The sequence below is a fragment of the Ascidia mentula genome, chromosome 1 (genome assembly GCF_947561715.1).
Source record: "Ascidia mentula chromosome 1, kaAscMent1.1, whole genome shotgun sequence".
NCBI lineage: Eukaryota > Metazoa > Chordata > Ascidiacea > Phlebobranchia > Ascidiidae > Ascidia > Ascidia mentula.
The window spans coordinates 18,271,939-18,294,379 of NC_138566.1; the positions used below are offsets into that span (position 1 = coordinate 18,271,939).

The 22,441-nt window shown below is 38.9% G+C and overlaps 2 protein-coding genes across 2 annotated transcripts; one reads left to right on the forward strand and one right to left on the reverse strand.

Moving 5' to 3' along the window:
• Window positions 1–66: 66 nt before the first annotated feature.
• Window positions 67–17,408, reverse strand: LOC145895151 (MAP kinase-activated protein kinase 2-like). The gene is made up of 11 exons (XM_082983927.1): window positions 15,268–17,408; window positions 13,891–14,054; window positions 13,074–13,353; window positions 12,591–12,730; window positions 10,763–10,827; window positions 10,310–10,516; window positions 8,729–8,804; window positions 5,786–5,910; window positions 3,555–3,640; window positions 3,034–3,114; window positions 67–2,046 (listed from the first exon to the last, which is right to left on the reverse strand). Exons 3-11 carry the CDS (start codon window positions 13,233–13,235, stop codon window positions 1,909–1,911), a joined length of 1,080 nt encoding a protein of 359 aa, XP_082840053.1. The 5' UTR covers window positions 13,236–13,353; window positions 13,891–14,054; window positions 15,268–17,408; the 3' UTR covers window positions 67–1,908.
• A 1,469-nt stretch (window positions 17,409–18,877) lies between these two features.
• LOC145894472 (aminoacylase-1-like) lies at window positions 18,878–22,441 on the forward strand. Its single transcript, XM_082983081.1, has 8 exons — window positions 18,878–19,099; window positions 19,407–19,471; window positions 19,534–19,647; window positions 19,996–20,167; window positions 20,252–20,398; window positions 20,466–20,539; window positions 20,622–20,697; window positions 21,180–22,441. The coding sequence occupies exons 1-8, from the start codon at window positions 19,018–19,020 to the stop codon at window positions 21,338–21,340; spliced, it is 891 nt and encodes a 296-aa protein (XP_082839207.1). The 5' UTR covers window positions 18,878–19,017; the 3' UTR covers window positions 21,341–22,441.

A 22,441-nucleotide genomic window follows, 5' to 3' on the forward strand; every position in this document is an offset into this window, starting at 1 on the left:
CAAGCAGCGCTTATTTAAAATACAACCTTCCTCCAGCACGGTAAGTTAGGCACGCAATGCCACGTTGCGCTCAAGTTTATTTGAATAATGCTAACCTGAAATTACTATGTACAGAAGGGAGCGACGAGGATTTTTTGCGGTAAAAGGGGAAAAGCGGGAAGGCGAAAAATACCAACATGAAAAAGGCGGATCGTGAAACAGTCAAGGAGTCGCTCATTTGTTCGGTGAAGAAACTAAACAAACGCGATCGAGTTTATACACAACAACAAGCCAACAATCACAACACGCGCAAAGAATGAGTGCAGACGGATAAAGAGCGCATGGATATGGCGCTGAACACAATGACCACCTTAGGGAGCAGGAATGAACACTAGGGGGCGACAAGGAACACGAGGGGGACGACTCACAATGTGAAGGTCGCATGAGACGAGTGAACCGGAATGCAACGGCCACCGAAAATTCATGAAAATCTGTCGTCAAGATGCTTGAGGAACAGCACCGGTTATGGTCATTTAGCAACACTTGGTGCTGAAAAAGACATTTGATATCTGAGATGAGATCTAACGAAAAAAAATTTCAAATCGCCATATAGCGACAATTACCCGTATGAAGACATTTGAGATTAGCCGAAATATACGAGATTCAATACTAAGCGGTGTGCTACCTTCGTCTATACCAGTGCTTCTCAACCAGTGGGTCCCGACCCATTGGTGGGTCGCGAAGCTATTTCAGGTGGGTCGCGAAGCATTTATGAAGGTTACAGTTTTCTATTAGATCACGAAATTATTGCATTATCATTACGTAACATCGTTTGGTCATATCTCATTGTGGGTCGCACAATAAAACTTGCATTAAAAGTGGGTCGCGAACTGAAAAAGGTTGGGAAGCACTGGTCTATACCTATAGGACATACTTCTTTGCATAAAACATATTTTGGAATCTCACGGTCTCAACAACTTGTGTGGAATTTTTGGGTATCTGCGAATTGGCAAGCGTTAGTCCGGCATATTGACATCCTACAAATCGGCTCCTTTTTCATGGCAACATTACGTGGTGATCTAAGGTCATGATTCGAAAAAAAGGTTGCAAGAGTTCGCTGTGAAACGCCGATAAGAGAAGTAAGATCACTAACGGGAACAGTGCACGAATCGGAAAACGCCCTCCATAGTCACGACGAAAAAAAAGCTTTTCGTGCACGATGTTATCCCCATTTTGTTGCTCGAAGCAAGTCCACGTAACAGGGAAACACCAGGAAATTTAAAAAATATAATTCACTCGCCCGTTGAAATCAACAGGTAGGGGATTGTCTTTACTTCACAATGTCTTTATGTGGAGGTTTAACATCTCCAGATGAAAGCAATTAAAGGGTGTTGCGTTACGTGTGACGTAAGCAACAGATGCACGCAGACGCGTGAAAAGTCGGCTGTGGGCCAAATCCAAACCACCGCCTTGTAAAAAGTGACAGATTGGCGCAAATACGATTAGGATAACTTGGTTAAAACAGAATCTGAGGAATAAATATAGACTTTAAAAACCGAATAAAAATCACAATTTCATGAGTAAAAATTCATTGAAACACTCGCATTGCGTTAAACACTATTCTATAGCTTGATACCAATAGTCAAGTGAAAATGCCGTAAAGATTGGACGTTTGCAATTGCAGACCTTCGTTTGAATCATTAGGGAGAAACCAAGCTTAACTCGCCATAAAAAAAAATCATCATACTATAAACCTAGACACACAAAAACAATAATCTAAACGCTTTTCGGCGATTGTTGAGACAGAGGACACCATCAGCACTGCCGCCATATAAAACAACTTACACAAGGCCATGGAGGATAAAAAGGAGCTACATATCAAAACTATTATTGTCCGTCTTCTTCGTATGAAAATCTTGTGATAGTTCTTCATTTGACAGCTTCAATGGACTTGGATCGCTTTTTTCTCTTCTGCAGTAGTTTATTATTTGCCGTATCCAGGTTTTTGATGGGGGTGACCTGGTCGTAGTCCACTCTCATTGTAGCTAGAGCGTTCGCCATTTCATCCTACGCAAAAAGCGGGTTTAACCTTGTTTTCAAAAGCACCGATAAATGGAGAAGAGTAAGTTTCATTTACACCGGGTACCTACACAAAGATTCCTAGCGTGACGCCAATCATGTTAGGAGACGAGAATAGATTTTTGTGGCTCTGTGGTATTTGATAGTTGGTATTTCTTGTTGAGTTTCTCAATTACTCAAAGCTAAGATTAAACGCCAAGACCAAATTTAGCGCAAGCATTATTTTTAGCTTCAATACAGGGAATTGCACCGGAGCAGAACGAAAGGGGGAATTGCGTCGGTGTCGCAATGCCGCTCATAAATCAATTGTCTTTCTATTTTCGCCGCTGTTGCAACCAACGCGCACAATGCTAAGCATATGCATATGCGTCATTCGAAGTAGCGGGCAACAGATGCGTCAGTCGCCGGACATGGGGAACGTGAAAGCTTGTAGCGAGGCAAAGGGGAACCCCCGAACGCGTTGGGGCAGAGTTTGGGCACTTGCTTGTGACTCAATCGCCTGTCAGTTAAAATTTGCGACGAGTTTTGACGTCGTTTCGCTGAATTGGTACACGGCACTCGAACGCGAGGTTTAAATGGCAGCTCGGTCATATCTCCAGTAACTTCAGCGAAAGAATTTCCCGGCTGCCATAAATATCGATATCAATGCGGCGTGTTTCTAGGAACGGTTGCCGATTAAAAGTTTCGACAGCGAAATATCCCTGATTATAAAAATAGTCGTTTTAAGCTGCTGTGGTGCCACTAAATTTCCCATGCCCTCGTTAAATTATTACTCGCGGCACTTGCATCGAAATTAGATATCGGGCTACTTTTAATTCAACACTCCCACCTTTGCCAAGTTTTCTTAATCTTGAGCAATACAAACTTAATTTTTTTCGGATCGACTAAAAGGCAGTTTTAACTCATTCTGAGGAACGAAACCAGGTTTTGTCGTATAGGTTTCACAGGCTTTTGTGGAACTTGAGTCTAACGTACCTGCACTTCTGGCCATTGTGCTTCCTCCTCTTTCAAAACTCTTGCAGAGAAGAGTGGAGTCTGAGGGACGTCACACACCCCCTGTTACAAAACAAGATCCACGTTAGTACACATATGTTTTAAGCTGCAGATTAATTATATTCAAAAAATAACAAAGAAACATTGCTTGGAAGTTTAAGATTTACAAACTGGCCGAAATCGACTAATTTGCGGTAACTGATCCAAAGCCATAGTGAAACCATAACAGACAGGCTCGGTGGTTAACGTAATTAAATTCCCCCAAAAGGCATTTCTCCAGGATAGTCAAGTCACTTCCCATCCAAATAACGCCAATTCAGCAGCGAACGATTTTCGTTTGCTTTAGTGTGGCAGTCACGCAGAAACGCTGGGATACCAGCAGTGGTTACATATGTTCACTCGCATCATCTTCTGTACTTAAATCCGTACATATCGAACTAATGCGGAACAACAATGAACGATAAAACATTCATTTTTTGTTAAAAAAATAATAGCGAACTTACCGACACCCACGGGTTGGTCATGAAGTCGTTGATGTTCATTCGCTTCTCTGGGTCGGTGTTGAGTAGTTTGCGAATGACGGCTTTACCTTCAAATTGAACAACAATGGGAGTTACTTCAGCTGGAGCGTGGTTTTGCGGTTGGTTACCATGCCAACCAATGTCAGGAAATTTAGCAACAGAAAAAAACGCCAGGAAAAATTGGCGTCAAATGTATGTTTTGTGTAAAAAAGCAACCCTGTGGTTGCCTGTCGATTTTAAACCATTCAATTCTTTCCACAACCACGCCCAACACAAACAAACACACCGAATTTAGCAAGCGGGGGAAAATCGTGCGCATTTCCCGCATTTTTCCGACACGAACATTTGGCTCGTTGAACCGAACATGTGTTGGTACAAGATTATCTTCCCGATGACGTAATACAGGGTCTGCTATCGGCCGCAGTGACGCATGAGGTTGATCACAAACTAACGCGTGACCCTGTTGTATAACTTCGCTACAGACAATATCTCCATCTTTCCCTAATTTTTACATATTTGTGAAGGAAGTTTTGTTTTGAATAGTTGATGGAGGAAAGACTTTTACGGAAACAGGTTCGACATGCACGGCTGCCATTTTATTGTATCGGCTGTTAATCGAACAATTTCGACATGGCAACATGAACTTGATATGGATCAACATTAGTGTCGAAGGATGTTGAATCCTTTGTTTTTTATCAAGCTCGACGAGACCACTGACAATCTCGTAGTACCGGTGGCGGTGTGCAAAACCACAAAACCTCTCGTGTGTAGGTGACTCAATTTGAACGAAAATCAAATACGGATTGGTTGACTTTCTCCTTGTCCGGTTGTGAGAAGGGCGCGACCGAAAATATTAGAGGTATTAACTTAACCGTTTGTCCGGATGTAAAAAAAAGCAAGGTAGGTTGTCAAACATTAGCAAATGCCTCGCGTATCGAGCGCCCTGGCACAGATGGGCTACGGAAATTAAACATCTCGTCATCAACAACCCAACAAGATAAGAGGCGTTAATCAAATTGGTGACATGTGGGAAACGTCCAGGAAAACACCCTAAGGATACTTATTGCTGAAGTCTGGACTTGCTTTCGAAACAACACATTCATGTTTTATGCAAATTCCGTCGACGCGACCATGGCCGGGGACTTGTTGCGCAATACAATTATGAGCTGACGTTTCTATAATTATACGATTACGTCGCCGATTTAACCCTCGTCATCCGAGCACAATTTTAGTCCAGTCCATGTGTTTTGCGCACAGGTCAAGTTCCGCGTCCCAGCGTGGCAACAAAACATATTACCGCGTAATGTTTGACCAGAGAGTCAGAGCAAGGCCGGATTCGGTGCCTAGGGCGACAAAAACCCCAACGCATCGAACAAGCGGAGACGATCTGGTCACGAGCGGAATACCCACGAGCAAGGCAGGGCGTCATGCTTTGAGCAGTTTTGAATCGGTATTTGGCTGAATAAGGTTTTGATAAAACAAACATGAAAGCACGCACATCCTGTTTGGATGATCTAATCATATGTTCGCTAACGAAGGGTGGAAAATAGATTTCTGATTAAACGAAACACTTAAAAAGATGATGGGTCCCTTTTTTAAATACACAAGAGTGCTGAGCACAGGTAAACGAGCGAAGAACTGTTTAGCTGGTTAAGGAATTGGTTGGAGTCGTTTACCACTTTGTTAGGAGACAAATTGCGATTAAGATACACATGTGTTCCTGTTGCCAAACTTGTACGTCACATCCCGTCCAATCTTTACCCGTTAACCAACAAAACGCCCTCCGTAAGCAGAAAATGAGACGGTTAAATCGCAAAATTTTGTTTTTTACGCACATCCCAACTCGAACTTGGAAGGTTGAAAGTATGTATAACGAAGGTGTTCGAACTACATAACTAAAACTACAAAACTCCTTTATATCTGGCATAAAAACATCTCTTGATGTTTCAAATATGCGCCACATTCTACCCTTACATTACCATGTTGCCGAAACAGGGTTATAAAAAAGAGGGTTTTTCGGGTTTACATCTCAGCATACGCACAGGTCAAAGAGGACAAACTTTTGTCTACTATACGATACGTAGAAGAGCGAGGCGCTTTTTGTACTAAGTTGTCTTAGGCCAAAGTTTTCTTTGCGCAAAGGCGCTAAAAGCACGTTGGGACTGGAAGAATAAAAAAAAACAGACATCCAAAGTCATGTGAGTTCAACTTACATTCGTCAGACACATTGCTCCACTCCGGGTCGGGAAAGGTGTATTGCCCGTTGCGTATTCTCGTCTTCATGCCAGGAGATATGGCCAGACCGTGGTAGCTGTAGAACGGCGGAAAGCCGCATATTCTGCAAACGCGTAATAATAGGATTATGAGGTGGTAAGCTTTAAGATCCGCGTTCGCGGTTTGAAATTATCGACATGGTATTATTTTGTTGAACAGCTGTTTACATTCCACCGACATTCAGGTAAACCTGTGGAAAAATTTTTTCCATGATAGTGGAGCATAGTAACACAATATATTCTGAAATGGATACACAGTTTCCAGTATGGAGTTGTTTGTTTGAATACACGCACACACTAGATAAAAACTTCTATTTGCGGTCAACATAAATAATTTTTTTCTAACGCTTATTTTTTTATGTTGGCATGTATTTGCGGCCAACATAAAAAAAGCGTTTGAAACAAAAACATGCAACACGTTTTTATTTAATAAGAAGTAAGGAGTTTTTAACACTCAACGTTTAAACAGAGCAGTGTGAACCATCCAAGGTATATACACAACACATTCACGTAAACTCGTGCTGCGGAAAGCAACCGTTGTTGTAGAACCACAACCAAAACAAACGGCACAAATGCGTAAAAATTGACCCGGACACGCAGGTTTATTTACACAGGATCAGAGTGGACCGATTACAGGTAGACACTGGGCTGCCTCCGGAAGACGAGGCGGACGAAGGTAAATGCGCAAAAGCACCTTTCTCCCTTACCTAAGGTTTGCGGCTTCTGCGCGAAACAGAATAGACTAAATTATATGCTGGCACCGAGGAAACTTCTCGTGTCGGGTGTAAACTATTTATTAGGGAGTGAAAATGAGATTTTCTTGAGTTTTTCTCATGTGTTTTGCATGGTTCACAAAGAATTGAAACTTTGATCAGGTTTAGATAATTAAACGCGTTGATGACATATGGAATGGAAGCAATTATAGACACATGCGAATTTATATGGACTTTCTTCTCTACCACACAAAGCAATGCAAATTTTCGAGTTTCGAAATTCTTTTCTCTGTCCAATTTGTGCACTAGTATTCAAATGGGATGCCAATTAACTTGTATGGTCACAAATACTAGATTAAATTCTCCACTAATGCAGGTTGATTAATTTTACCAATAAAATGTTTTTACTTCATTAAATCTACCTAACCAGCAGCACTTTTTTCACGTGACACAAGTTAACCATCAATTCAATTTTAAATGTTAGATTTTCAAATAGATTTAAATGCAAATCTATTTGAAAATCTATTTGAATAAGAACTGAAGATGCTTTAATAAAAAGCGAAACATGTTTTATAAAATCAGAAGCGTGGACACAAAGTTGTTTTAGTAACATTTAAAATTGATTAATTTTAGAAACAGATAGTCTCCCAATTCCCCCGTACAACAGAAACAATGCGTTACCTCATTATTTCCGGGGTAAAAGAGCAGAGCACTCAGTTTAAAATTATCAGTAATTACAGTATCCTTTTTTCGGAAGCTCATTGTCTGAGAACAATTAACCATACCACATTTGTTGAAACAATAAAGGCAATGCAAAGAGGTTTCCAATTTTGTGGTAATCACTAAAATAGGCTCTGGTTCAAAAGGGCAAAGTAATAAAAACAAAAAACTAAACTTAGTTAACTTTAATGTTGCAACGGTCGCAGCATAAACTCCAGAAAAACAATTGTAATCATGACGAGGAATCACCTGATGCACTGGGGGCGGCAATAACAACACATCAACAAAAACTGGTCGTTCTGCTTGGTTTTAGATTACCGAAGTGACAAAAAAACGGTTGTTAGTGTTTTACCTTACTGGAACAGAAGATAAGTAATTTCCAGTCAAGCCCGACCACGACTTGATTAATCAAAGTTTCAGTTCCGCCTGGGTCAAACCACACCGTGTGGTACCCTAGGTAACGATTTCAGTCACCATACAACGTTACAATGATGAGTGTTTGGTATTACATCAAAAACCCGATTTTGGTCTGATAATGAGGTTTGGGAACTTCATCTGTAACTTACCTTGCAAGATGTATTGAATAAATTTGTCTTTACAACAGCTGGGTGGCAATATACCAGAAACTACCCCAGACTTATCTCAAAACCAATGCGTCCAAATGAGGATAAGTAGAGTCAACAAAGGATGTCAACAATAATATCAACACATAAACGTCTATACATTATTATAAACTTCAGACGCATGTTTTGTACCAACCATAATGTATAGACGGGTTAACAGTACAGTCAATAAACCACAGAGTTATGTAAGTGTTGAACCCGATGGGCCACGCTCTAAAGAGGTGCTAGTGTATCGAACTGAGCGGAAGTTTTTCTAAGCTCGCTCTCAAGAAAGTGTAAGGACGCATCTTCATCATCGTTTCAACGCTACGACAGCTTGCAAAACAAACAAAAGGCGGAAGGCGGCTGAAAAGGAATAATGGGGTTGTTGAATACGATCCTGCGTACTCAATTCACCCACAGCTTCAAATATACACACACAACATTAACTGCGTTCTTCACAGAGCGTGCGATACGTGCAGAAGTGCCAAACAATGTGTTAATCTGTCACACCGCAAATGGGGTAAGCGCATATTTTGACACGACGACGACGTCATCAGAGACCGGCGAAAATGCGTTGTCTGATAGTCAGCAGTCAAACTCCAGGGGGGCAAAATAACAGAATACAATTACTGAACATGTTTATTTCAACGACTTTTAGGCAAATTTGAACTAAGATCATTTACTAACTGACTACTGGGGCAAATAAAACTGTGAAATAACTTCTGAGAAAACTATTAGCATTGAGGAGTTTTTCACTCACAACGAAGCAAATGGAAATAATACGTGGAAATTCCTTACGTTCGTAGAAGACAGCTAGGGTAGATTAGGCAACAATGTTTACTTACAAAATGTACATGATCACTCCTATCGACCACATGTCGCACGATTTGTCGTAGTGTTCTGGCCCGAGGACTTCGGGTGCTGAAACGCAAAGTGAAATGTTAGTGTTACTGCAAAAACCTAAGTATGCTGCATCTTAAGTCAGAAAGCATTTGATGTAAACACCGCTGTACACTGTACAAGGTTTGGTTATAAAAAAATTGCTGTCAAAAGGAAGAGGTTCTAAACGTAGAGTTTGTAACTGACTCTGCGCCCACGTCTCACTGATTTACGTTGAAATTAAAATTTTGCAACACCGACAATTACTACGACGTTTACGAGACGACCGCGCCTTTGCAAGTCATGAAGGTCAAGCGTTTCACACAAGGGCAGCGTGAATGCAGTCGCCGGCTTTTAACTCGTTTAGGAGCAAGGAAATGAATATCTCCCTACTTCTGGGTATTATTGGAAAAGTAAAAGTCCACAAGACAGCTTTTTCATGTATTAAATTGACTTCCGTTGCCACGCCTTAAAAGACGCGTTGCAGATGTTGACAAATAATTGCACGTTACTTTAAAATATCAACCACATAGGCCAAAGCTGTCACATACGATTATATTAAATTGTCATGTATGTCATGTATCATGACAATCGGAGAAATGCATTTTGCGTAACTGAAACTGTTCGATAAAAACTTTGTCTTTAGTATATTATATATCATAGTATAGTCGTTCTATTAAACCTAGAAGGCCAGCCCGTTAAATAATGCCTTTAAACTGTCCATCGTGCAAAAAACAAGCCATTTATTTAGGCAACCTAGAATGTTTTTTACGGAAAATTACAGGTCCATGATTCAGAACGTTGGGTTGGCAATTTGTATCCCCAAAAATCGATACCACAAGGCGCCCGATAAATATAAAAACGGTTGGCTTGGTCAAACAGAGTGCACGTCCTACCGCGAAGCACATGGTCGCCTTCTTCTGTTTTTAATATATCGCTAAATTTAGACGAAATCGATTGCCGCAAAAGTGTTGATTTTTCTTATCAGAAGCCAACACTGCCATGGAAGGGTAGGTATTTCCCTGCAGATTCTACTGTAATTTTACGTCATTCAATTGCTATCTTATCTATTAAAAAGGGGGTGAAACTGTAACGGGACGACGAATATCAGTTCCTATTAAGACATAATACAAGATAAACGGTAAAAAAGCCGATACAGACGCGCAACAACTATCGTCTGGGCAGAGGTTGGCAACCTCGCAAAGACCCAGTATACACTTTGTGCCTATGACGATATGACAAACAACATTAACCTTGATTTCGTAAGCATTTTGCGATCAAATCTACGTCAGCTTCACACTGATTGGACGGAAAAATTGGTACGACACAAGACTGGGTAGCAGAGAACAAACAAATTAACAAATAAGGGTCCGTAGCATAAATTTGCAAACCCTAACTGCAGGTTTCTTAAAACTTGAAGAAGTTGTATTTGTTTAAAAGCAAATGGAATTTTTTCATCAGAAATCTCATACCGTGGGTGATCGTACAGTCTAACCCATTGTCAAACGCTTTATAATTAATGCTTCACGAAATATAGTTTCACGTACCGACGTAATAGGGGGTGTAACATGGCGTGTGGAGGGCATTGATGCTGGTCGTGTGTTTGGCGAAACCGAAGTCCGTGAGCTTTAGGACCGCGCCGATTCCTTTGCACGAATACAGGAGGTTTTCAGGCTTGACATCTCTGTGCGCAATGTTGTTGTCATGGAGATACTTGATCGCACTGCCGATGTCTTTCATGATTTGGGCGGCCTCTGCGGGAAAACACGTTCAACATATGGGGATTTGTTTGCATGGAACGATGCGGCAACGTTGGGGCACAAACAAGGATTTTTACTTAAAAAAGTCAAAATGTTCTGAATCAGCATAACTTTATTAAAAGTAGCATTACAGTTTTTGCCGAAATAAAATGACAGCATTTGTTAATGACCATATATTGCAAAAGTTCATATCAACCGGTACTTCATTACAAAGAAGAAAAGTACTACTTTCGTACTAACCTCGCTCGGTAAAAGCGGATTCGGCGCGTTCCTGGATTTGATTGAATAATTCCCCACCGTGCATCCTGCAGACGCAAAACAACCTCGGTCACATGACGATACGTAAGGTTGGGTAATCATTACGTCATTAAAGGCAAACTACACACGTTTCTATGCATAAGGTGAGTATGGATCACGATGACAAGCATTCCAAATTGACATAATCATTGCAAAAGTTTAAAACTATAAATATATTGGTATGTACAGAATATCTTAGGTAAATATAAAGGATACGGCAGTGATTGCGTCTCCGGTCCTAACTTGCCAACAAAAGCTCAACATTATACATAGATTAGCAAAATATCTTCAGCGGAAAAATTTAAAACAGGTGTATTGTAAAAACGTTTGAAGAAAAGTGAATCGCTGTTATCGATATTTTCGGCTCATAAATTATTTTGCAGTCACAATTGTGAAGTAGTTGTATATAAACAATCTAGTGCCAATCGCATTAACCTAATGTTAGTCAAACAAAGGAAAATCCAACTTTGCCCCCAAAGAAAAAAACAACCATCAATGTGTTACGTACACCAGGAAAAACACGGGGAGTCTGCCATCGGACAATAACCCCACTTATCGCGGTAGCGTCATCACTATACACAGCACAACTTTGGCGTCGACTTACAGACCCAGGTGTTTTATACTCACGAAATGATGTAATGCGTTGAAAATAACGCAGGCGTTTCGTGCAAGTCGGTTTGTGAGTTTGTTTATGGAGGGCTCGCATACAGGGCTGTTGCTAAAATTGGAGCACCACGAGTCGTCTCTAGCTGGTGGTTGAATAGCAACTAGGATCGATGCGTTTAAGATCAACTGGACCTAATCTGGTGGTAATTTAATACTGAATCAATAAAAACCGCTTAAACTGTGAATAATAGTTTAATGCTGGTCAAATAATCAAACGAATTAAAACACACCGAATTTGTTTGCAATGAACCCTAAATACCAGGTTATTCACACTATAAAAACGCGTGTTCATCGTCATTACAAACACAGACATACATTAGAATGGGCGGGGCGGAATGCACGACGCATACAGGTCGTGCCTAAGGGCCGCCTAGCGCACGAAAGAGGCGAACTAAGAACGTTTGCTGCATCAGACAAACCACTGTTTCCTTTCAGTGGGTAGCGGTACGCGCGCGCTGTTCTGTGGATTAATCATTAGACGGCGGGAAAATGTAGGTTTCTGACCGTGTCTGCGTTTACATTGTATGACTACAAGGGAAAGCGATGGGCTATGACGTCACCGTCGGTTCAAGGAGGTTATTGCTGGTTGTTGTCTGGAATTACACCGCAAATATTTTAGGCGTTTAAATTCCAGATATAGGAACAGTCATTTGGTTGAGGTTTTTTGTGTCTTAATTTGAACTTTGAAGAAAATGAAGCATTCAACAAACTGGCATATTTGGGCAGTTGGTCTGATAATGCATAAGCCACAATGAAAATACACTATGCATATATACACATACATGGAATTCCTTATTTTGCAAACTCCATACATATACTCCACAAGACCAAAAACATGCGTACACTGATATTAGATAATGCAGAGAGTGTTTGTATTTGGATGCTGTAAGACAGTTTTAAAGTAGAAAAACAGGCAATGAAAAGGAAGCATAATTTCCTTTAGGGGTGCCAGGATTGGTGTTGACTCAGACAAAGTCATGATATGACTGCAATTACAAGACAAGGGAAAATCTCCTAGTGCATTTTACTTTCCATTTCTTGAAAGTAATTGTATATCATTCTTAGAAAGTGCAATGTCAAATCTAAGTGCGGCCACAAATCTCACCTTTCCATGATAATGACCAGGCACTTCTTGTCATGGAACATATTTTCATAAACATCTATAATCTTGACGATGTGCTCACTGCCAGAGGCTCGCCAGTGTAAATCAACTTCCCTTCTGGCTTTGGGACTGTCATGAAGAACCTACAAAGAAATTACAATGTTGCAAATTTATTTGTGCATCTTCGGTATTTTTACCATTAAATATACATAAATTATAAGATATTTATTGGACCCTACAAGCAAGGTCAATTGCACAAACAGCACAAATTCATGTTTGCTAATACCCAACTCCGACCACAAAACATAAGAACGTAGTAAGCCAACACAAAGCAACAAGAATAGAGTCAACAATTGGCAATAACATGTCATTGTTTAATATTAAGGTATATACAGTATTTGTCATTTACAATATGTTTTTACAGCTAAGAGCAGAGTTCCTCTCATATTTTTGTCATGAACTGTTACAAAATATTATAACCAATACCTTTAAAGCACATTTCTGTCCTGTTTTACGATGTGTGCAGCCAAGAACTTTTCCATTTATTCCAAGTCCAAGCACATCTGTTGAATTGACCTTGTAGTCCTGGTCAAGGGAGTGTTTTTTGACGTTTAACTGATGCATTGTGGCTGGCACAACTGAACTCATTATTATCAAGTAGGATCCTATGTAACTGCAGTTGTTGCAGTTTGATTACAGCTGCTGGCCTTTAGAAGCGTGAAGCATCTGCCATGTACTGAACCCTACTCACACCCAGGCCGTCTACCTAAACAAGTTAACAAATATAGAGCTATTGTACGTCATAATAAATACACTTTTTGTTATAATCCAGTCTTTGCAAACCTACACAAGGTGCCAATAATGTTTATGGTAAAACAACCTTACAGTAGAACAGTGGTTTCAAAACGTTTTCAACTTGCTGTGCACTAACAATGAAAATTTGCTTATGGGACTTAAAAATAATGTGGCAAAAGAGCTTCATGTGACTTTTTAGAATTGAACAACTTTGCCAACTCTTGAAAAATAACAAAAAATCACGAAAGTTGTGGGCTTGCAAACACAGAGCCCTCATCAATAAACTTTACAGGCCCCATAATTCATTTTGCCCATAGATTACTATTTATTTCATAAATAGGTGACATAATGTTAAAAAGCTTTGCTTTGGCACAAATAATTATACCATTGTAACGTTTATACGCAAAAAAAAACATAATAAAACGTAGGCTAACCGTAAAGTTCGCATTAAATTAAGCTACGCACTGGGCACTTGTTGGTTGGCATTATTGTCGCAAAAAAAACATACAAAACGAAACAGCTTCGTTTCCGTCTTAACGTTCAGGTCAGCAGCGCAGCGGCTCATCTTCAAAACTGCTTTGCGTTTCTCTTAAATGTTGTCATAATTGTGATGAAACAAACGACTTTGTCCGTGGCGCCAAAGAGCAAGGATTTTTTTCGTAAGATGTTGGCCTGTAAAATGTAATGATCATATATATGAGTGCCGAAGTGATAGGTTTGAATGCAAAATACCGGGAAAGCGTAGCAAAAAAATTAGAATCCATATTGGCAAATCACAAAAATAATTGACCATTTGAGGTGAAGCCAACAACGACACTTTATTTTTATTTAAGCGTTGCAACTTCTACTCTGTAAAGACAACGCGAATTTTGCTATCGTTCAATTGGATGTGACCCGTGAAAGGCTAAATAGCCTACCACTGCAATTGCAATGACCAATGTAATGGATATTGCGCTTTGAGTTACGAATATTTTAATCTTCCAAAGTTAAGTAACATTGTCAAAGCTCCAGACAAAAATTTATTTCCAAACTGTTCCACAGGTGATTTTACATTGAATTCGGCTATATACGTGTAGTACGGGTTGCAAGTTAATGAAAAATGCTTTAGGCGAACATTTTTTCAAAAAAATGCCGATCAAAGAAAATTTTCTTAAAAAGCCAAATTAAAAAAATCTTGTACTATTAATGTACAAGAAGAATGTATTAAAAAAAGAAAGGTCGTCAGTAGGCTTAATATTTATCCAAGTTTTTATCCACCCCATTAGTCGACAACTAGTCGTTAGGTAGCGCACGTTAGCTGACACAATCAGGGATTTAAAGCGGGAAAATAGAATCTATCGCTCTTTTGTTGGACGCTATCATCATTTCGTGTTCTATTTTACTAATGGTCAACGATCATATCTGTGGATGTGTAATGCAATAATATTGGCGATGAATTAATTCAGGTTATTCAACCATTAAATTAAAATAAAAGATATAACGTGGGAATGCCAGGTAAAAAAACGCATGAACTATGTAAAAAATATACATGGTATTCTCATGTATGCACCTGTACCGACTGTTTCAACTCGTGATAGGGCACTAATATTTTCATTGGAGAATATACAACTTCCTGGAAAACTTAGCGTTGTTATAGGTGGCTTAAACTGCCAAATGGATATTAAAGAAGGATTCCAGGTATATATGTATCTTATTTGATTGTTATTTTGCTGAGAAGAGTTGAAATTGACACTAAATTGCAACAACACTTTTGCCACTCTTTCGGCCAACATATGGCCTAACAAGTTTTGTTTTTTAAACGAGACTGATTCGTTTGCTAATCTCTCCCGGTGTTCATTTTTAACGATACTGAGGTTTCCTCACTAAAACAACGGGAAAGCCTCACTTTATAAGATGTGGCATAAAAACGAAATAAAATTTCCCAAAATATCTTCAGACATCGTGCAAAACTGCCAATGCAAAGGAGGTCAGCATGTGACGGCTGTGGTCCAACGGCATGGCGTGATTTTTCGTGGGGCGTTCACCTTTAAAAAAGGACGACTTGATACCTTACAAAACTACATGCAACACTCGAATCTTACCGACATTTTTCGACTTAGAAAAAAAATCGCCACTGTCACTATCCCGAATCGACTTTTTTCTTGTCGATCGCAGCTTAATCAGGGACGTAGTAAATGTTTACATTGTCCCAGGAATTATGTCAGATCACAGTGTGCTAACCTTAGATGTTGCAATAAACCCATCTCCGAAAGGAAAGGGCTACTGGAAGCTAAATACTATGCATTTAAAAGACGAAAAATACAGGGCAACAATCAGGAAAGTCATCAACAACTTCATTCTTGAAAACCTAGAAACAGACACAAATCCCCACACCAGATGGGACGCATAAAAAGCAGTAATTCGGGGTGAGTCGATCCGATTTGCGGCCGTACTAAAGCGCAAATTAACCGTCAAACATAACGCCTTAGAGAAGCAAAAAAACTTTAACCTAGAAAAGCTCGCGCTGCCAAAAATCACTTGCAAACAAGCGGAAAAACTGAATGAGGACACAGCAGAAGCGGAATTTTTAAATGTGATTAAAACCATGCAAAAAAAAATCGCCAGGCTTGGATGGCTTCCCAGTTGAATTTTACATGATTTTTTGGGATGATATCAAACTGGTCCACCTAAATGCATGAAAGTTTACGGTTGAAACCGGTAAAATGTCCGCGAGCCAATCTGAAGGACTCATCACCCTAATTCCCAAACCTGGGAAAGACCTTTTACAGGCCCAAAATTATCGCCCAATAACTCTGCTAAACGTTGACTATAAGATCGCCGCAAAAGTGATCAGCACAAGAATACGCGATGTTATCGACGATATCGTATCCAACGACCAAAACGGCTTTCTTCCACACCGCTATATATATGAACAAATATCCGGTTGCTGTTCGACATGATTGACAGTACGGACCATTACCGCGTTCCTGGGGCAGTACTGTCTTTAGATATTTATAAAGCCTTTGACACTTTATGGTGGTAATTTATCTACACAACTCTCTCTGCGTTCGGGTTTGGAGTCAGATTTGTCAATCTCATTAAATGCTTTTACCAAAATGCCTCTGCGAGGGTCACCAATAGCAACTTTCTCTCAGAATCTTTTGACATAGAACGTGGCGTCAGACAGGGAGACCCACTCTCCCCAACGTTATTCGTGCTCTGCATCGGATGCCTAGCAACTGCGCTTAGACAGGGTGATTTTGAAGGCATACGACTTAACGAATACAAAACATCCTTATTTGCGGATGATACACTCGTTTTTACTAAAGATTCTGATGCGAATTTCACCAAAATCTTTCACAGGTTGCAAAGTAAATGTGGAAAAGTCCTGTGCCTTTTTCATAGGTCCAAATCGCTCAAACCAACACAAACCATTTCAAAAGGATGGACTTCAATGGCTCTCGGAATCTATTAAGTACCTTGGGGTTATAATACCACTCACAAAATACAAAGATGAGGAACTTATCGAACTAAACTTTTCTCCGGCACTAAAAAAACGAACATAGTAATGAACCTTTGGGCGACCAGAGGATTAACCCTTCCCGGCAAAATACAATAGCTAAGAGTCTCATTATACCTCTATTGACATATAAACTGTGCGTCCTACCAGTGATCATCCCCAAAAAATGTATTTGTAAAATCGACCGAGCCTTATTTAAATTTATATGGGGCCCATCTTGGTAACGAATTAAAAGAGTTACCCTGTGTAAAAGTTTGGATAACGGTGGGGCGGGCATGATACATATTGAGAACTATATGTTGGCTTTAAAATTTAAAGCGCTCGAGGAACTATTTTGCGAGGAAACAAAAAATATATAACGGGTCTTCAAACTCCATTCTTACACCCAAACAGATTGGAGGCACTATTAAACGCGACGGTAGGCCCATCAAGTACAATTTTGAGGAGCCTCATCCCATTGAGAACCCTCCGTTGTATCATAAACATTGCGAAATCAATCCTGAGCAAAACCCCGACCACGCATGCAACAGACCTCTCTGGCTCAACAAAGCATTACAAAAACGCAGAAAACCCCTATTTCGAAAAATTTATAGACACGGGAGTAATGGCCCACAACGACCTTGGAGGCAAATATATAAAAATATACCTCAAACTAAATTAATAAGTTTTCAAATTAAGCAAATTAAGATCAAATCTCAGGGCCATTGTGACCAATAAAAAGTTAAAGGATCTGAAGTTTACAGAAACAGGTGCATGTGTCTTTTGCGAAAATGCCGAGGAAACTGTTTTACATTTATTTGTAAATTGCCCTATTGCAGCACATTACTGGGAAAATGTATGCAGTTGGCTCAGTGCTAAACTTCGTGTACCCTTGTATTTTTCTCCTGCGCATTTACTGTTCGGTAGACATCAAAATAACAATATTTTGGATGCTTTTAAAATTGCGCTCTTCTTTGTGCCAGATTTGTAATTTATCGATGCAAATACGCTAAGAGGAAATCAACAATAACAGAATTTGTAAATATGTTGCAAAAAAACAAGATCTATAGAACTAAACATCGCCAGTGAGAAATACCGTACCGAACCGAATTATTACTAAAGAAAGTGGCCCTACGCTGCTTGACGTGAAGCATATGCACGGTCCCTGCACTTATACCCATGTAACTTGACTCCGCATTGTGTTTAACCATTGTTTTTTGTCTTCATGCTTAGCCTTTTCTTCAATTGTACGCCTTTAGCGTCCTTTTTCAACAACAAAAAAGGACGACTGACCCTTGAAACTCTAACCACGTTTCAAGTAATTGGAAATAATTTGCGAGTTTTCTGTCTCTTCGTGTGCAAAAAGTCGTAACTGATCTCCTGGAAGTTATGCGTGACGGAGACGATCAGTAGGAGCCGTTGCGCAACCATAGAGTATACCTTGCTAAAACTGTTTTCGTATTCTATGGTTCAATAAATATGCTGACAAAACACATTCTAATGGGGGGGGAGTCCCATTACACAACCTCAACCAACACCAGCTGCAGCTTTTCACACTCATTCTGGAAGAATTCTGGCAGCGTATTTACCATATTTTTAAAGGAACAACATGCATATAGAAAAGAATTATTGAGGTAATTGGAAATCAACGCACGAACCTGGAATTGCAAGAAACATGCAAATCCACGTCAAGCAAACCCTGATAGTCATTAAACTAAGTGAAGATACCAAAACAAACACCAAATTTAAAATTATCTTCCAATACGTGGACATAAGTTGCGACCGTAACAAAACATGCGCAGTCCAAAATTTTATCCTCTGCACAGTACATAGAAACAATTCGGAAAAGTGTGCTTGGAATATTTCAAATCATTCTCATACTATGTTTGAACCAGAGCCATAGAGTTTTCTATGGACTTTGGTTTGAACCATCGGAACTAATTTTAGCACGAGGAATTGTTTTTATAAATGCATGTTTTACCTTTAAAAATTAGGTAAACACGCTTTAATATTCTGCCAGAATGAGTGTGGTTTTCTTGCTAGTTTTGCAGTTTAGTATTGGCGTGAAATAAAAGAAATTTAGGACAATGTGTGCATCAATAGAGTGATATACGTGTGCATTATGAATGTTTGTGTTTTGCAGGAATATCATCACAGATGGAGGTAATGGAACCACACTCTGTCACCAAGTTTCGTGAATATCTCCGCATAAAGTCTGTCCATCCTACTCCGGATTATGGTAAGACAATTCCCATGGGACCTATTTTGCCCTGATCTTAAAAACTAAAAATCAACATATGTTAAACACTTGCTTGTCTGCACAATAGGGTAAACGGCTGCAGAAAAATAACCTTTTCCCAAATTACAAACTTTCATAATACCACGAGAACACAAGTAAATCTGCAAATTAAATCATTTTTATTGTACACACAATAAATATGAGAACAATGGCATGGGTAAATGCTATGCCTGCAAACCTATTGGCATGGGTGTGAATAAAAAAACATGACGGGTACATTGAGTTAAAGGTGTGCATATTGTTACAGACTCTGTGGTTGCATTTTTGGATGAATATGGGAAAGATATTGGTCTTGATGTCAGACACGTTCAAGTAAGTATGCAATAAAAATGCTTTTGAATGCACATAAAAACGTCTACTCATTCATGCAAAAGGTCTGCAGTGAGGATACAAAAAACACAGTTGTCATCATGACTTGGAAAGGAAAAAATCCAAAGCTAAAATCTGTTCTGCTTCATTCACACACTGATGTTGTTCCGGTGTATGAGGTGAAATTAAACACCTATTTGCCCTGTAATAACTCATTGCAAAGCTAAAGAGTTCAATTTTGTCTGTGCATTCTGCAATATATCCAAATTGTTGTTGTTACAGGCACATCAAAACACTGTGTATTCTAGCAATCTACAATGTATTATAATTAATTTATGGGATGACATTTGATTATTGTTATAATTATTCAGGTGCAAATAAATTAAAGGAGTTATTTTGAAGATACAATGGCAATCCTTTATTGCTGTTTTTTTCATATAGACCGCCATTTACTTTATTTTTTTTAATTGGTTGTGCAAAAAATATTGTTTCACATTGTTTTTTGTAATTTCTTCCTTCTCCATTAGGACAAATGGAAGTATGATGCCTTTGCTGCAATAAAGGAACCTAATGGTGACATTTACGGTCGTGGCACTCAAGATATGAAATGTGTGGGTATTCAGTACCTTGAAGCAATCAGGAGACTGAAAAAGAAGGGGAAACAATTTGAAAGAGATATTCATTTAACTTTCATGCCAGGTTTTTAAACTCATTTTACTGCATCTATCGTAATCAGTATTTGTTGCATTTGCTGTTAAGTGTTAATTGAAAATCTGTTTCCAGATGAGGAAATAGGTGGCAAGTGTGGAATTGTGCCTTTTGTTAAATCGAGGGAATTCGATGAATTAAACATCGGATTTGCTCTGGACGAGGGCTTGGCCCACCCTGAAAACAAGTATTCTGTATTCTATGGGGAAAGGTGTCTTTGGTGTAAGAATTGTTGTATATGAATATGTGTTTTTGTCATCCCACTTGTCTGATCGTTTTTTCCACACAGGGGTGAGAATAAAGTGTGAAGGCAATCCTGGTCATGGGTCACGATTTATTGAAAATACTGCAGCTGAAAAACTGGTAGGTTATTTCAAAATAATTGATATGTTTCATGTTGTTTATTTTTGATCTGAAATTGTTAATGTCAATTTGATTCACTTAGTGTGGTATTCACAATCTCCGATCAACATTGATCCGCAATCCTGGATCAACCGATCCAAGATCAAGGATCAGAACAAGTTGGTATTCAGAAACCCAGATCAGTTGATCCAGATCTACCAAAATTTTGATCCGGGGTTTCGTGATACAACATTCGCTGTAGCAAAAAGTATCACGAATATTTATCAAATTTTTAAGGGTTGAGTAATTGTGCAAACAACAAACTGCACTGCACAAGTTCAACAGGAAGTAGGGTTACGGGTCTCGGGAGTGATTTGTTTTGACAGCAGTAGTTTTTTAAGTAGGCTTTGTGGTGTGAGTTTTTGCGGGAAGATGAAACATAAGGAAAACAAGCAAGTACAATTAATGTATGAGTGTGTGGGTTGGTAAATGTTTCTGTCCTTTGTTAACCATTTACTTTTACATTATAAAAGCTAAATTGCTAAGAGATTTATATATCTGGCATATGTTTCGACATTTAAATAGTGCAATAAACAACCATTCTTTGCAAGAAAATGCGAATTTTTGATTGTTATTTTGACAAACTTCTGTTTTTTTGCAGGTCCAACTAATTTTTATTTGCAAAGTTGTTTTGAAACTGTTCTAACATTCAAGGCCACCTTCGTCAGAGCAACTAGTAGAATATTTCAAGGCCAAGTGCAAGTTCCTGAAATAATAGTTGTGATAATTTTGTTTTTACCTGTTAATCATTGTGATGAATAAACTAAAACAAGCAAATAATTTTATTTCTCTTGTTAGTGATCAGTTATCTGTCATAAGAATCACATGAACAAGTTATAAATGCATTTTGTTTAAAAACACCAATGCACAAAATAAAACTATTGACAATGTAGTTTTTAAAATAAAAATTAGGATACCAGGGACTCGAACATAAAGTTCAGTTACGGCAAAAACCATACATTCCTATAGTGTAACTGCAATTGCACAATTAAATGTTTATAATAAATTCTCTGACAAGCAAAACTGTTATATTTTGTGCAAATATTACCATATATTCATATTATTCCGGGCATGTACTGTGTCTGTAAAATATTTGGAGCATGTGCTTGGAGCACAATAGAGTGTGTGCAAACTTTCTGTATCAAAATTAGCATTATGGGCAATCCTTGCTGGTTGCATCACAGTCAAGTGTTTTGAATTCTATGTAAAATGAAAAAAAAATAATTTGGAAATTGTATTGGTACTATCCAAAAGGAAATCTACTTTTTCAACTGGAAGTTTTTGACATATGTTGTGTAACAATCTAACCACAATCAGTGATACAACATCCTCTAGGTTAACGCAGGAAGTAATGCCATTGCCATAGCCATAGCCACCATCAGTGGCTGATTCAGCTTGGCTGCGAAGCCTATGAATCCTCTAGGTTAATTTTGAAAAGGTAATTGATAATAAATGTTCAGAAACTGGCCAACCCTAACGTTTTGTTGGTTCTGTAATATTTTTTACAACATAAAACATGGTAGGTAGCAACTAATTTTACTTGTGCTATCTAAATTTACACATTACATACAAAATTCAATACTTCCATGAAAAACGTTCGCTCATCAGCAGAATATCTGGCCGAGTCGCGTTATTACTTTTCTTTAGCCATTAATCAAGAAATGGCAATATTGATTGTCAACACAACAAGAAACAATTAAATTAACAGTCAAATGTAACAAAAACAACGCACAAAAGTAGGATTGATCCACCTCAAAGGTTTGAACAACATTTCAGATCAAAATGTGTCATTCTGATCTACGATCAGGTTTTATCCGAGTTTCTGAATATGGATCAATGAAAACTGATCCGGATTAATTGATT